Here is a 14,093-nt window from a genome sequence, read left to right as displayed (position 1 = left end):
GTGTAACTAATAAAGGATTATGTTATTTGATCCTATCTTACATATATATATCATATTTATAACACAATTAACAACATATAACAACATTGGGGGAAATGTTATGGTGGTAGGGTAAATATTCCCTTAAACGTGTGAGTTTATCAAAGATTATATGTTTTAATAAATAAAAAAAAAATTCTTCTTTAATAAATAATATATATCTGTTTTAATCTGTAAATCACATTTAAAGTTCTGTCCTCTGTTGCTAGGAAACAGAGAACCCGGAACCAAATGGCTACGGACCAGTTTCCAAACGGACTCTCCTCGCGGTTGCACGTTGTGCCCTTGACTTCCTACGGGAGGATATAGCTGATCGGTGGAGGAAGCTGCTAACCGGGAGGTCATTTAAAAAAAGTCTGAACCGTGGGGACATTTTCTCGCCATGGGATTCGCAGCGGACGAGGCGAAGTGTCTCCCTCCCCCGGGCATCGCGAACAGGAACTCGGTGTGGCTCGCCGGGGTCGGCTGGTGCTCCGCCATGCTCCACAACGCGATCAACCACAGGCCGCCGCTGAGAGCAGGTTAGCATGTTTGCTAGTTAGCCTTCAGACTCTTGACTTGTCCCCAGAGCTGAAACTTTAAACCAGGAAAGTGTCTGAAACCAATTCTGACACGGTTCTAATAACAAAGAGTTCTAGTTTGTAATAGCTGCTTATTATGTTCCTATCAAATATAGTTTATTGTCAACATGGGGAAATGTCTCATGGGTCAAAGTGCTGCAGCAGCTGCACAACAAACAACAGCATACAAGGAAATAGGAGCCAGAATAATAATGCAGAATAAAAGTGCAACTTCCCCTTAAAGATAAAACACTAGAAGGATATAACGATTAAAAGATGACAAACAAAAACTGACGTTGTTATTATGTTATTAAATCTAAATGTGTGTTCATCCACATTTACTTATACTAATGTTAAAGAAACGTACAACACACCAACAATAAATGATCTAATACATTACACAGAGTTATATTTATAGAAAAAACAAATGGGTAATAAACCTGTCTATAACACAGCTCCAGGCTCTGTCTTATGCTCTCTATAGCTCCTGTAAATGTCCATATGACGTTATGCTGTGTTTATGCATTTATTCTCATTTTAGCTGCAACTGTGACAGAGGAGCATTAGTAAAACTACGTTAAATCCTCATTTTGCCACATGAGTTTATATGAAAAACAAACTTTCAGGGCTACTGGATGTTTGAGTTTATGACCTGTGAAGAAGATGATGGATTAATGTTTATTTAAAAACTAAATGAAAGAGTTTGACATTTGTTTCTGCTTATTTTTGAAAAGATAAGGCACAGGCCTGTAGTTCCTTATAAGACAAATGCAATATTATATCAATACTAAAATTCATATAAACAACAAACACTATACATGTCATATTATTATCTTTTTAAGTTTTGAGACAAATCTTTGAGTCTGTGTGAAGGTTGTGGTTTGAAACTCTTATTTATAGGCAGAGCATGACAGAGACTTGATAAACAGACAAATGTTTTACAATTCTGTTGTAGATCGATCATGTGTTAAAGTGTTTATCCTCCTATATATTTGTATTGTGTATTATTCCCACATGGTACTGTGTGTATAGCATTGTTGTGGTGCGTGTTGTTGCTTTAACCACAATCTCATCTGTGTGGTGTTTCCTTTTTAAGGAGTTCATCGACAGGTCCTGCTGGCGACGATCGGCTGGTTCATCGGCTACCACATCACAAAACACGAAAATTACACTTATGCCCGACTTGATCGAGACATGAACGAGTACATCAGACTGCACCCAGAGGAGTTTCCTGCCAAGGGTGAGTCGTTTTTTTAATTTGTTGTGTGATTACATGTTGCAGTGTCTCATCATTCTTCATATTAGACATCAGGGATTTGATTTCAGTGAACATATGAGGTAACAGGGGGTTTTCTACAAACACACGGGGAAGGTGGTGAATTGCTGATCACAAACCATTTTCTTCAAACATAGTTTCTACCATGATTTCTGTAATGTTTTCTCGGTGAGAATTAAAAAAATTGTGGCTCATGTGTGTTAACCTTTATTTTTGTATACCTCTTTTCTCTCACCAGAGAAAAGGACCATGGCAGAGATCTTGGAGCCGTTCCATCCTGTGCGCTAAGTTGGTGGAGGGAGAGAGAGAGAGAGAGAGAGAGAACATCTGTGGACTTCCATCTGTCTCCAGTGGTCTTTTTTTGTGAGATTATAATTGTGTGAGATATAGCTCTGTAAATAAAAACTTAACAAATTCATCTTTCTCTGACTGATATTTTCTCAGAATTGGTCAAAACAAACAAACAGAATTCCCTGTGAGGTTTGGACACAAATGAAGCCGAGGACACTTGTCATTCATGATCATTTAATCTTTATATCAGTTTCAATGGAGCTTTGCAAAATGAAGAGACAGAAATTTAGAGTTTGGGCAGTGATTGCAAACGTACTCCACGAGTTAGAAGCATGGGGTCACTGAATGTAAACAGTTCAGAGATGTTCAAGTGACTGCAGCATAGACAGCACTTCTACAAACACCCGGCGTCCACGTATCTGACCCCTGTTCTCTAATTCGCCACTCCGATGATGTCCATGTATTTCTCCGTCAGGCTCTGAGACCTCTTGGTGAGGTCGCTCATCACAGAAAACAGTCCGCTCAGGTGGAAGCGGAAGAGGGCTTCGGGGTCTGCGTCCAGCCGGGTGTCGCTGAGCTCCGTGCTGGCCTCTGGCTTGTGCTCGCCCAGGTGGAACAGGCCGCTCTCCACTGCGTTCCTGATGGTCTTCAGCATCAGGTAGTTTCCGTACAGGTCACCGCAACAGGACTCCTCCGCCTCCTCGCTGTCCCACACCCGGTCGGAGGGCACGTCTCTCAGCAGACTCGGCAGCAGGATGGTCTGCTCCATGTCGCTGACGGCTGAGCTGTATCTCCTCAGAGCCAAGTGAAGGCTGTTCTTGTTGAATTTGGCCTCGGCAGACTGCATGGTTCTGATTGGATGAGTCCCGGCTGTTCCTGTGCTGTGGTGGTCAGACAGTAGGAAGCAGTGTGCAGTGCAAAGCCATGAGGGGTGTCGGGGAATTTATACGATGAGTGCCGTGACGTTAATGCATCGTCCGATACATTCGGAGCTCCGGGTGCTATGTGGAGTCAAACTCTTATCTTTATTTGAGTTGCACAACCTTCATAACAATGTCTCACCAGTTTGCACCCAAAAAGAACCTCTGTGGAATGATTAACCACCCAGACCACTGAGTGTGAATGACCTGAGTCTGGAGGGATCACATGGTTTTATGATGATTGATATCGGGGTTAAAAATAGGCTGAGGGATATCAAAGTTTAAACCATGATCAGAAGTGTTTAGATTTAAAGGATTGAACTTCAGGCAAATAGAAAATTAAGCTTTATATCCTTCTGATAAACTATAAACTATAATCTAAGGAAAATCTGACACTAGTAATAGGCCTCGGAGCAATCTCTCTTTCATTGTTTGCCTGATTCCTCTCTAAACAAAATCGTGTCCAAATCCTAATGTTCTTACATGTGTGTGACGAGCTCTGGTATTTTCTCACGAATGAAGAATGCTGCAGACGCTCGGTCTGTTGGCAGACGTGTTCAGAAGTCGAGCCAAACACAGACACAAGCACAAAACACCAGTTTGTGTCGGTTAATAAAGGTTAACATCATTATTTTTATACAATTACAGCTGCGCCTGGGACCAGTTTGTAGTTTGAAACTGATTTAGTAGGTATTTACTATCATTCTGCATTCAAGACCAGTTTATATTTTAAAACCATATGAATGTGGTTGCTAAATTGAACTGCAGATTTTCTAAATGACCCCAAAGTTATAAAGAATAAAGTGCATTAAGCCATTTTATCATAATTTCACAATAAGTTGATAAATTGTATTAAATGAGCGATGTCACCTATAAAAGCCTGAAAATATTAGAGCTTAAAGATTTGAACGTCCAATTGTTCTCAGCACATCTCACTTGTATCGTTTGAGACCTTGCAGCCACTAGATGGCGCCTACTAGCTATTTAAATGATATGGTGTCTTGTTAGTCAACTAATCAGTTAATGGTTGACCCACAAATCATAATGATTTTACATGTGATACAGTGATTCTATGCCCTTCATGAATTCCCCTTCCTTTATTGTAAGGTATTGCCTAGACTCTACTACATGTGCATGATATTTTCTTATGTTCTGGAAGTCATATTTCATTTCCTTTCTGCTCCTGCATCTTTTTAACCTGGCAGAAAAAACTGAAGACACAAAAAACACTTTTAAAGAAACAAACAATCCACTGTATTTTTTAAGGCAACAATGTAACCTTGGGTGAAGCGAAATTAATATGAAACATTACATTTCATCAACATTCAGCGTCTACATATACATATATATTTATATATATATATTTAGTTACAATCAAGTTTTTGAAACATCTGAAAGTGTAAATTTAATGCAAAGAGCAACTCAGTGAACAAGGAACAAACTACTTCAGTGAGTGTTTTAGATGTTAACCACATGACGTTAAAATCTCAACACCCAAATACAGTAGTTATGTCATAGATTGGCATATAGGACTTGACCATGAAGACGTTTTATCAGTATGTCTCGCTTAGTTTTACACTTTGATTCAACTGGAGGAACAGAATTGAAATGTGTAATATGTTCAAATATAATTTTTTTCTGAAGTTAAATTATGAAAAACAAATGATCCCACAGCTGCCCAGGACGTTCTGGTGCTGACTGCACTCCTCACGCTCAAACACCCTCTCCAGCTCAGTGAGATTCACAAGGCAAAGGGTGTCATCCACCTTGCTTTGCACCGGCTACTTGAAGCTTGATGGGAACTTGCAAGCAGCCGGGTCAGTCCTTCACTGAGACTCTCCACACACACGATCTGATACCGTCTTAACAAATCTGGAGGGTGAGAGCACAAGCAGCAGGGAGAGGACAAGTAGATCCCTCGGTCCCTCGGGCAGCGACCATAGGGATCATATCAGCGTGGGGCTGCTCCATCAGTTCGTTTATTTCATCCTGTGCATTTCTGAGATTTGGCTCCTCGTCCAGCACAAACACTCTTTCCTCAAAAAGTCCCATCGTGAGAACAGTCTCCGTCTGTCCAGCGCGGCCCCAGCTGGTGGGGGTCGTCGCTTCAGTTCTCAGCTTTCTTCTGCTGACCGTTGATGATGATCTCCAGGACGTTGGTGAGATCCATCATCTTGCTGAGCATGTCCATGATGTCGGGGTGCTCCTTCGCTCCACTGATGAACTCCTCCAGAGTCAGCTCACCTGAGGACACCCGGCAGCAGCGAAGATGAACATTATTAAACATGATATAAATCATTAAAATGTCTTATTAAACCTAATTTCCATTTATAGAATATTTAACTCTGAAAACCAGGAGCATTTGGACGGTGCTCGGTTTTCATGGTGTCATTATTTGATTTATTTTACTCTGTCAAGGGATTTTATTGATTAATTAAGCAACTACTTCTGCCAAAGCCCAAAAATCCTTTTTATATTAAATCAATTTTCATAAAACGTGGGCATTTTTCTACATTTTCATTGATTTCCCAGAGAATAAGTCATTGATCGTGATGAACAAAGTCAGACATGTTTATAGAAGTGCTATCTATGGTGATTCATATATTTAATAAGAATGTCTTTTTTTTATCATATTATGTACATATCAAAATCAAAATCATGTAAAATATGATTTATTTCTTCTCTGACCCACATCACTTCCTTCCACCAAGTTTCGTGTAAATCTTTTCAGCAGATTTAGCAGAAAAACTAACAGAAAAGTTATTTAAAATGGATTTTAAACCTTCCTTCCTATAAATGAAATATTTTTAATATAGCCTCTGGATACATGCTGCTTTGCCATCGTGACACAAGTTGCAGCAAAAAACACTCGGGTGATAAATTATAATCGTAGCATTGATAATATTTGTCACCTTCTCCATTGACGTCGATCTTCTCGTATATGAGCGTCACGATCTCCTCCGGGGGGATGTCGTAGCTCCGGGTGATGTCTTGAATTGCCTGTGACAAGAGTTTACTCAGTTAATTCTTAATCACACGGACACACACACAGAGGCCTTAACACCTCACATGAAGCTGTGTCTGCTTCATATTACATATACGATACAGCATTTAGCCTTAAAAGCTAAGTGGCTCATGATTTAAGTGAAAAGGCCTCATGTAATCTGAGGGGTCGTGACTGGGTGATATCTTTAACAGTGAGTAAGGTTATTGACGAGGCCACATTTAGACTCCAGGTTAGGTAAGAGGCCTCCTGGATTAGGTGTCACGTCTCGTTGGTGGCAGGTTAACCTCATTTCACCTCTCTCGCGGTAGAGCAGCTAATCTGCCCGATTCAGGGGAGCGTAAGCCAGCGGCCTCCTTGTATCTCCCGAGGCTCATTGATTATGAAACATTGACAGAAAAAAAATCTATTGCACCTTGAATATCGTCTCCATTTCGTCCTTGTCAATCTTCCCGTTTCCATCTTGATCAAAGAGCTTGAAGTACCACTTCAGCTTCTGGTTGATTTCTCCCTTCAGTAACAAGCTGATGGCTGCGATGTACTCGACAAAGTCAATGTAGCCGTCCTGAGGAAGAACACAGGAAGGATTCAGTTAGTGAAAGAAAAACATACATATAATATATAATATGTATAATATGTATATCTGTGTGAATGTAACTTCATACTTATTTATTGTTGGAATTCAAATTCAAATTAGCATTTGATCCTTTTTGCACATGATCATTAAATACACAGGCTGTGGGTGTAAATCAATTCTGAGGAAACTGTTGCACTTCATCATGGGTAATAAGCTTTACCCTCATCATAGATGTCCATGGTTGACATGTCGTGCTAAGCTTTGTGACGGATGCCAGGACTCACAGAGTTTAACCTCTTAAAATGTCACCCACCTCTGTGATCTCTTCACTCACTCAATATCTTCATATGACAAACAAATCCCAGTATTGCCAGTGAATCACCCCCAATGGGCAGAGCAGAGGAAAGTCTTTCTTACCCCGTCCATGTCGAAGGTGAAGAAGACCTGGTCCACGTAGCTGCCGGCCTCCTCCGTCATCCCGTTCATCTCAAGCATCGTCTTGAGCTCAAAGAGGGTGATGAGCCCTGAGGGCGACTCCCTCATGAACTTGGTATACCAGTGGTGCATGTCCTCCTCCAGTATATCATCCAGGTTGGAGCAGTAGCCTCCCATTTTGAGTGGATGTTTTTGGTCTTGATGTCCAGAAACCTGCAGAGAGCCGGTGGAGAGGCTGATGCACGCAGGACAAAGATCACCCAGAGCACTGACGCAGGTCCGACTGAAGCCTCATCCAACGACCGCCTTAATCCTTAAGTCTGTGGGACGGCCCAGGTCAGATATAACCGCTAATGCGATAACTGCTGAGTCTTCCTGGAAGCTGGGAACATTTCCTGCTGTTTGACTGACGACTGAGGGTTGGATGCCAACATCCAGGGAGTTGGGACTCAAATAAACAGGAATTTCCCTGAAAGCCTGAACTCTTAAGTCTTGAAGCTTAATTTAGTTCATGATTTTTGCCTTAATGGTCCACAACTGCATGGGAATTTTGAATTAATTGCTACAATTATTGGTTATTTGTGATTCTCAAGTCAATCATGTAGTACAGTAGTTGTGTGCACGCTCACATAGGGTTGCCCCCCACCCACCGGGGATTCTACAACAATTAACCAAGGGAATTCCTCTTGTGTCGGACTTATCCTCTTTACAGATTGGGTCTGCGATGAGAAGTAGAGTCACGCACATCGTAGTAAATTATACAAACAGGACAAACATGTACATTTTCTTTTTAAAAGCTTTCGCGTTTTTAAAATGTTGTGCTCTGAGGCTTTTTGTTGCCTTGTAACTAAAGAATGACTTATACTTTACAAAGATGCAATAAAGTATGGTTCGCATCACTTTAACAGAATAGTATTTATACATAAATACACAGAGAAGTGTGTACTTTGCATTGAAGTGAAGATTCTCCAATACTCTGAACGCTGCATCACTTTTCTCACCTGCTCACCACTGACAGTCAGACAATGGTCCAGATGTTGTGTGGTGGTTGGGGGGGGGGGATTTTGTTCATTGTATTCATTACCTCGGACAAAGAGGTTTCCATCTGCATTTGTTTGTTTGTGTGTTTGTTAATTAGCAGGATTAAGCAGAAACTAGTGAGCGGATTACCAAGAAACTTGTTGTCAGGAAGCATCCCATTAAAGTTTGGTGCAGATCCCGGGTCACTTCATTTACCATTGTGAGATTTTTTAACATTTTCAATGATTTCTCAGAGAATAATTGAAAGATCTTGAGGAAAAGGTTCATATTTTATAATCCAACACAATTTATAATTACCTCATTCCTTATAAAGTGTGTACACACAATCATCTGAGTCCTAATGACATGCAAACATTTGTATCACTTTCTATATCAAATCATTATCGTCATGTTTTCATGTCTTAGGTGAAACTGGACATGATATTGTTAGATAGTAGATATTTTCTCTAAAACCGATTAGTGTTAAGATAAAGAAGTAGTTTCCCCGGCTTTCTGAAACATTAATTAGAGATGAATCATCCATTTTATAATATCTGAAATGTTATTAATACATTCTAAATAGATTTGCAGTTCAAACTTCGCTATAGAGACTTTTATGAGGGAATTCTTAACCCAATTTCCTTTGGGAATAATTCATGGGTCTTGATGAGAGGAAAAACCCAAACTAATGTGAACAATTCAGTGCGGCTTTATTGAAATCGTAAAATCTTCTCACAATGGTGGTTTTAACAGCATTGTTGACCCGGGGTTGACCCAAGCGTGGCTCTGCATGACCGATCTCAAAGGATCAGGTGTGTGACGGCGGTTTCACAGTAGTGAAAGGCTATCAAAGCTCAGAGCGCCCGTTATAGTAAATCTGCCTTTAGACGATTAGCAGGTCTCAAAATAGGACTGAGGAGATGCAGCACCGGCTGCGCATGCAGAGAGCGCAGGGCCGCCAGTTTCCAGAGCGCACACCCAGGTGAGGCGCGAGGGTTAGGCCAGAGCAAATGAACCCTCAGCGCTGCCAACAGATTAAGAGAAATGTTTACTTTAGCTGAAAAGAGAGATAGACGACCTCCATGCAGAAAAAAAACCAGGACAAATAAAGAAAAAACCCAGGGAGGAGCGGCTAAAGTCAACTGAAGCAGAATCAATAAACTCAGAGTCAGAGCAGAAACGTGCAGGTCTGTTCTCTCTAGTCGCCTCATGGGCCAATGTTTGCAGGTCTCAAAGAGCAGGTGGAGTGATTTGGGTTTGATGTGCAGTAATAAGCTGTTGAAACCTCTTTGGACGGCTCCGGTGTGCCGCTGTTTAAATTTGACCTTTTGACCAGCGTGTGACGATCATCGTGCATCGAGGTCATTTGAGAACAGCATGTGAAAAATAAATCTCCTCTCTCCTCAGATCAAGGACAGATATGTGGCCAAAGCAGGAGGGAAGAAAAGCTCAGCATAAAAGCTCCATATACATTATTATTTAGAATTAATATTAATATCCTTTAAATCATTAATTAATGGTCTTGTCGGAACAGCCAGTGATGGTGGGGTTAAACTTTAAAAATAATTCAAATGCGATACACCATGTTTTTACATACAATATCATTTATTTCCATATAAAATTCCCCAAAACTTGTATTCAAGCTAACTTAATACTTATTTACACCATATCTTGGTTTTAAGGTTATGATTGTCCAGTTAACTGTACAAGAAATGATTGACAAAAATATTTCTATAAAACTGGATGACTTTAGTAACTTGGGCTTCACATTAACTGCCGTAAAAACACTTAATCTTAAAAACATTAATTTTTTCTCATGTTGACTCATTTGGTTTTAATCAAACCATTCAAATTAAATCTGATTTCTTAGTATTGAAAATAAACATAAATGGCAATAGGTGTCTGTTTTTTGGCTCAAGCTTTAACTCTTCCTCAGGTCTCATTGCCTTCATGAAGACCTTCTGGTGGAAGAGCAGCTGTCTGTCACCGGGTGATTTGGCATCAACATTAATCACAGCAGAAATCCCATTAGAGAAACCAACATGTTGACGTGGCCACTGCAAGGCCACAGACCCACTGACACAGCAGCAACTACATATATATATATATATATATATATATATCAGCAAAGATAATCTGCAACACAATATGAGTCATTGTGTTCAAGAGGGAGATAATCAATACAAATTATTGATAGTTCTCTTCACATGGAATAAAAAAAATGGTTACTGCTGCATGTGGCATATGTATGCCCCCTAGTGGTCAACCATAGAAAGAAAAAAACAGACCGGTCAAACAAAACCTTTCTGACATGTAGAAAAATGTCAGAAAGGTGTGAGATATGTGTGAGATATTGCACAAAGGGTTTTTTTGAGTGTATACAATAAACGGGGCAGGTGCATCTTAAAATAACTGACCACTTTTCCCATGATAGCTGATTTTCCTACAGTGTTTGCTACTTTCAAGGCAAATTCTCCAACATGGCACAGACATGCAAATATTAACACTTGTACAATTACTAACTTTGTGTAAAACATTTATGTACAAATATAATCACAGGTTAAATTACAGTGATCATAACCGTGATATTTTTACCAATACTCTTGTGAGGAATAAACATAAACGAGGCACAGTAACACATTGTAATAATATTTAAAACACAAAGTCCTGAGGATGTAACTGGCACTTTGCATGTGTTTATATTACTCTATGAACGCAGCAACGCGTTTGGTTTCATTATTGATATTATTCAAAGTCTACACAAATTGAGAGCCTTCATATGACCTGCACACAGACCCACACACCCTGTGGGTTTGTGTGACTGTGGCCATGAAGCTTCCTGTGCTACACACGCGTTGCAAAAGTCACACGCACGTCTGAGAAATCACACGCTGCCGAAAGCCACAGTGCTGTGGGAGGTGAACCGTCCCACTTCAATCCCACAGAGAACCGGATCCTCTGGTTCTCTGTGATGTTTGTTTGAGCAGGTTTTCTTTCCGTCAATACAGTCTTCCAAACATGTTCAAGGAGAGGGGATCAATGTAGGTGGGAGCAGAATCCTCCGAGTCGTGGTCGTATAGAAACTGTCTGAACACGTTGTAAACCATCTCCCTACTCAGGGTGTAGTTTCTCAGCTGACCCTGCGTCTCTTCAGGCATGAGGAACGTCAGCTCGTAGTCAGCGATGATGGATCCGTTCCTGCACGGAGGGTGAAACAGAACATTTCCCTTTAGAGTTCACACAAATCGAAGAAGTGGCTTAATGCAGCTGATTGTGTAGATGAGGCGACGTGTGTGTTACCGTAAGGAATAGATCTCGGCTTTGGAGAAGTATCGTCCCAGAGCAGGGGAGGCGGTGTAGAGCTCAGCCAGCTGGGTGCGGCAGGTTGAGACATGCATACAAACAATGGGAGAGAAACAGTTAGCTGATACTCATCTGCTTTCAATTCTCTCACAGTCTGCTGCAGAGCCATTTCAATATCGAATTCCCGTGAGAGATGAAACTCGAGGGATTACTCTCAGTCTCTCGGTTGTTTCTCAAGCCTCCACTTCCAAGTGAAACACAAATAATATTCAAACAACAAATAAGCCTACCGTGCTTTAGCATTTTAGATTGTTTTTTTCTAAACATTTAAATAACTTAGAGTCCTCAGTGCAGCACTTATCACTTCACTAACAGTGCCCTGTTGAAACCACAGTATATCTGTGTCCAAGGAAGAATCTTCCAATCTTATACTATCTGTACATTTGCAAATATATAGTTAATAATACTATAGTCATATATTTGACCCAAAGTCTGAGACCGTTTTCCCGTTCTCTAAATAATAAAGAAGAAGGTGTCAGACTTTCGGCCCCCACTGAATACACAACCCGACTGGATTAAATACGTTATTTGAAATACAAGGAATATAGCGATTGGCCAAACCTTTTCTTGAAGCTCAGCTGTCAGAGCTTGGCTTTCACTGGAGGAGAGGATGAGAAGTTCCTCCGTGAAGACCATATTAGGAAGCTGGAAGCTCCCGTTGAAACGCAGAGGAATCACAAACGTGGACGAGTCGAACTTGTCGTCCACGTCGTCCTGAAGCGCTGCTCAGAGAGAAAAAACGTCAAGGCCTCGAAACGGAGGTATTCTCACTTTCACTTGTTCTCATAATACACGTAGCATAATCCCAGGCTCTTTATAAAAGACCAGTTGAAATAAAACTTTACCTGAGCAGATCACAACCGAAAGAATTATCACAGCAGCGATGAGAACAAGAATGGCGACAACGACCATCCACGGTTTGACGTTCTCTTTCAGTTCTCTCTTAATCCTGTAGACGTTGCTGGTCTGGAAGCAGATTCACATGATTTTGTCACAATATGGTTTGCAATCTGTGTGTGTGTGTGTGTGTGTGTGGTCGGGTGGGTGGGGGGGTGGGGTGCAAGTTAGAGGTCAAGTTATTGAAACAGGACGTGAGAAATGACACACAACCACAAAGTTACAAGACGTTTCCTGAAAACCACGGTGTCAACATAAGGTCATTCATAGGTAGCTGCACGGGACTGATGGGAAAATAACAGAGGGACTTGTCACCAGATAACAGAGATGATGTTACACTTTCTTTTATTAGGAGGAAATGATCAAGAACCAACAACTTCATACCTCTCCGTTACTGCGAGGAGTTCCCACGTCCATTTTATCCTGTGGTGCCCGAACTGAGAGCAACGCGTCGCCATTTCCTGCAAGCTGATGAAACAGAAAGACACTTTCACTTTCATCTACGAAGGGAATTATTCATTTGACAGAAGAGATTTGATCCATCGTCTAATAATAATATGATTTTGTTGTTCGCAGTTTAAAATATACATTTATAAATGAACATGTATTTAACACAAACGTAATGATTTGAACACAAAAACTGTTAAAAAATGAAAATGTCTATTTATTCAGTTTACTAGGGTTGATCGGCACAATACATTTGATGTGTTTTATGTATATTTACATATAAATACTTATTTTGTTGTATCGCCTCTCTGTTTGTTGCATCAGGAGTTAACTCCATCACCGGCTGTCACATGATACTGTAATACATATTGACTGTCAAAGGCTAAATATGACCACGATGACCACGATGATGATGAACAGTACACTGACCCGTGACTACAGATTAGTTTCCATCTTACGTTCATGAATTAATATCGTCTGTATCAATCAAATATTATATTATCACGTGAACATCAGAGTATCACAGAACCTGCAGGTGATGTAGATGCAGATCTAAAAAACTACTCAGATCATAGATACATTTCCTGATAACATATCATGTGTGTATATGTAAACAAACACATATGGCTGCCAGTGTGTGTATGTAGATATATGTATATATAAGCACACAAAATATACAAAAATAGATAGATAGAATATAACTCTCACATATGAATATACACAGACTCCCCCACAAACACATCTACACACACATCTACACACATATATGATATAAGGATAGATAGATATAATACACACACACACATATATATATATATGTACATATAACTCACTGGTTCAAGAGCAGGATCGAGTTCTCCCTCCCTGTGGTTCAGATGGTTAAGCGGGATGTCCTCACCCATGTCGCTGTTCTGTCTTTTGCACCCAGAGGAGACGCCTGAAGTCTGAACCCGGAAGTCTTCAGCGCTACACACTTAGTTTTTAAACAAGAAACCACAATGTCCGCGGGACTCGAACGTCAGCGGGACAGCTGCGGGTGTAAGGGTCTTTGAATCCCCAGTAAAGAGCGGGACGGTGAGGACACGTGTCCCCGGGACCCTGAGACACTCTGACACTTTCTGGTGGACTCCTCGACCTGCTCCTTCTTCCTCCAGGTGTTTCCAGCAGATCTCTGACGTCAGGAGGCGTAGACACATACCCAGGAAATCTGAAGTGCGTTTCACAACCCGGACCTGTTCTCCATTCACCCACCGACATTTTAGAT

General features: G+C 40.8%; 4 protein-coding genes across 4 annotated transcripts; 1 reads left to right on the top strand and 3 right to left on the bottom strand.

Moving 5' to 3' along the window:
• The first annotated feature begins 308 nt into the window (after window positions 1-308).
• Window positions 309-2,293, top strand: ndufc2 (NADH:ubiquinone oxidoreductase subunit C2). The gene is made up of 3 exons (XM_062385502.1): window positions 309-560; window positions 1,696-1,839; window positions 2,114-2,293. Exons 1-3 carry the CDS (start codon window positions 422-424, stop codon window positions 2,161-2,163), a joined length of 333 nt encoding a protein of 110 aa, XP_062241486.1. The 5' UTR covers window positions 309-421; the 3' UTR covers window positions 2,164-2,293.
• Window positions 2,294-2,383: 90 nt separating this feature from the next.
• Window positions 2,384-3,101, bottom strand: thrsp (thyroid hormone responsive). Its single transcript, XM_062385501.1, has one exon. It carries the CDS (start codon window positions 3,011-3,013, stop codon window positions 2,600-2,602), a length of 414 nt encoding a protein of 137 aa, XP_062241485.1. The 5' UTR covers window positions 3,014-3,101; the 3' UTR covers window positions 2,384-2,599.
• A 1,067-nt stretch (window positions 3,102-4,168) lies between these two features.
• guca1c (guanylate cyclase activator 1C) lies at window positions 4,169-7,383 on the bottom strand. Its single transcript, XM_062385289.1, has 4 exons — window positions 7,085-7,383; window positions 6,506-6,655; window positions 5,999-6,086; window positions 4,169-5,330 (listed from the first exon to the last, which is right to left on the bottom strand). Exons 1-4 carry the CDS (start codon window positions 7,277-7,279, stop codon window positions 5,194-5,196), a joined length of 570 nt encoding a protein of 189 aa, XP_062241273.1. The 5' UTR covers window positions 7,280-7,383; the 3' UTR covers window positions 4,169-5,193.
• A 2,325-nt stretch (window positions 7,384-9,708) lies between these two features.
• LOC133951512 (TPA-induced transmembrane protein) lies at window positions 9,709-14,093 on the bottom strand. The gene is made up of 6 exons (XM_062385500.1): window positions 13,663-14,093; window positions 12,767-12,850; window positions 12,331-12,451; window positions 12,047-12,207; window positions 11,423-11,493; window positions 9,709-11,320 (listed from the first exon to the last, which is right to left on the bottom strand). The coding sequence occupies exons 1-6, from the start codon at window positions 13,729-13,731 to the stop codon at window positions 11,122-11,124; spliced, it is 705 nt and encodes a 234-aa protein (XP_062241484.1). The 5' UTR covers window positions 13,732-14,093; the 3' UTR covers window positions 9,709-11,121.

This window comes from Platichthys flesus, chromosome 4, assembly GCF_949316205.1.
Source record: "Platichthys flesus chromosome 4, fPlaFle2.1, whole genome shotgun sequence".
Classification (NCBI taxonomy): domain Eukaryota; kingdom Metazoa; phylum Chordata; class Actinopteri; order Pleuronectiformes; family Pleuronectidae; genus Platichthys; species Platichthys flesus.
This window is presented reverse-complemented; position numbering and strand designations above follow the sequence as displayed.

What these genes read in the sequence shown, in the direction of transcription:
- ndufc2 (XM_062385502.1), top strand. Translation starts at nt 422, where the DNA reads ATGGGATTCGCAGCGGACGAGGCGAAGTGTCTCCCTCCCCCGGGCATC. An exon ending in CAGGCCGCCGCTGAGAGCAG is followed by an intron (nt 561 to 1,695) that starts GTTAGCATGTTT and finishes TTCCTTTTTAAG; the next exon opens with GAGTTCATCGACAGGTCCTG. An exon ending in AGAGGAGTTTCCTGCCAAGG is followed by an intron (nt 1,840 to 2,113) that starts GTGAGTCGTTTT and finishes TTCTCTCACCAG; the next exon opens with AGAAAAGGACCATGGCAGAG.
- thrsp (XM_062385501.1), bottom strand. Translation starts at nt 3,013, where the DNA reads ATGCAGTCTGCCGAGGCCAAATTCAACAAGAACAGCCTTCACTTGGCT.
- guca1c (XM_062385289.1), bottom strand. Translation starts at nt 7,279, where the DNA reads ATGGGAGGCTACTGCTCCAACCTGGATGATATACTGGAGGAGGACATG. An exon ending in TCACCTTCGACATGGACGGG is followed by an intron (nt 6,656 to 7,084) that starts GTAAGAAAGACT and finishes GTTCTTCCTCAG; the next exon opens with GACGGCTACATTGACTTTGT. An exon ending in AAATGGAGACGATATTCAAG is followed by an intron (nt 6,087 to 6,505) that starts GTGCAATAGATT and finishes CTCTTGTCACAG; the next exon opens with GCAATTCAAGACATCACCCG.
- LOC133951512 (XM_062385500.1), bottom strand. Translation starts at nt 13,731, where the DNA reads ATGGGTGAGGACATCCCGCTTAACCATCTGAACCACAGGGAGGGAGAA. An exon ending in TTCGGTTGTGATCTGCTCAG is followed by an intron (nt 12,208 to 12,330) that starts GTAAAGTTTTAT and finishes CTCTCTGAGCAG; the next exon opens with CGCTTCAGGACGACGTGGAC. An exon ending in CAGCTGAGCTTCAAGAAAAG is followed by an intron (nt 11,494 to 12,046) that starts GTTTGGCCAATC and finishes TGCCGCACCCAG; the next exon opens with CTGGCTGAGCTCTACACCGC.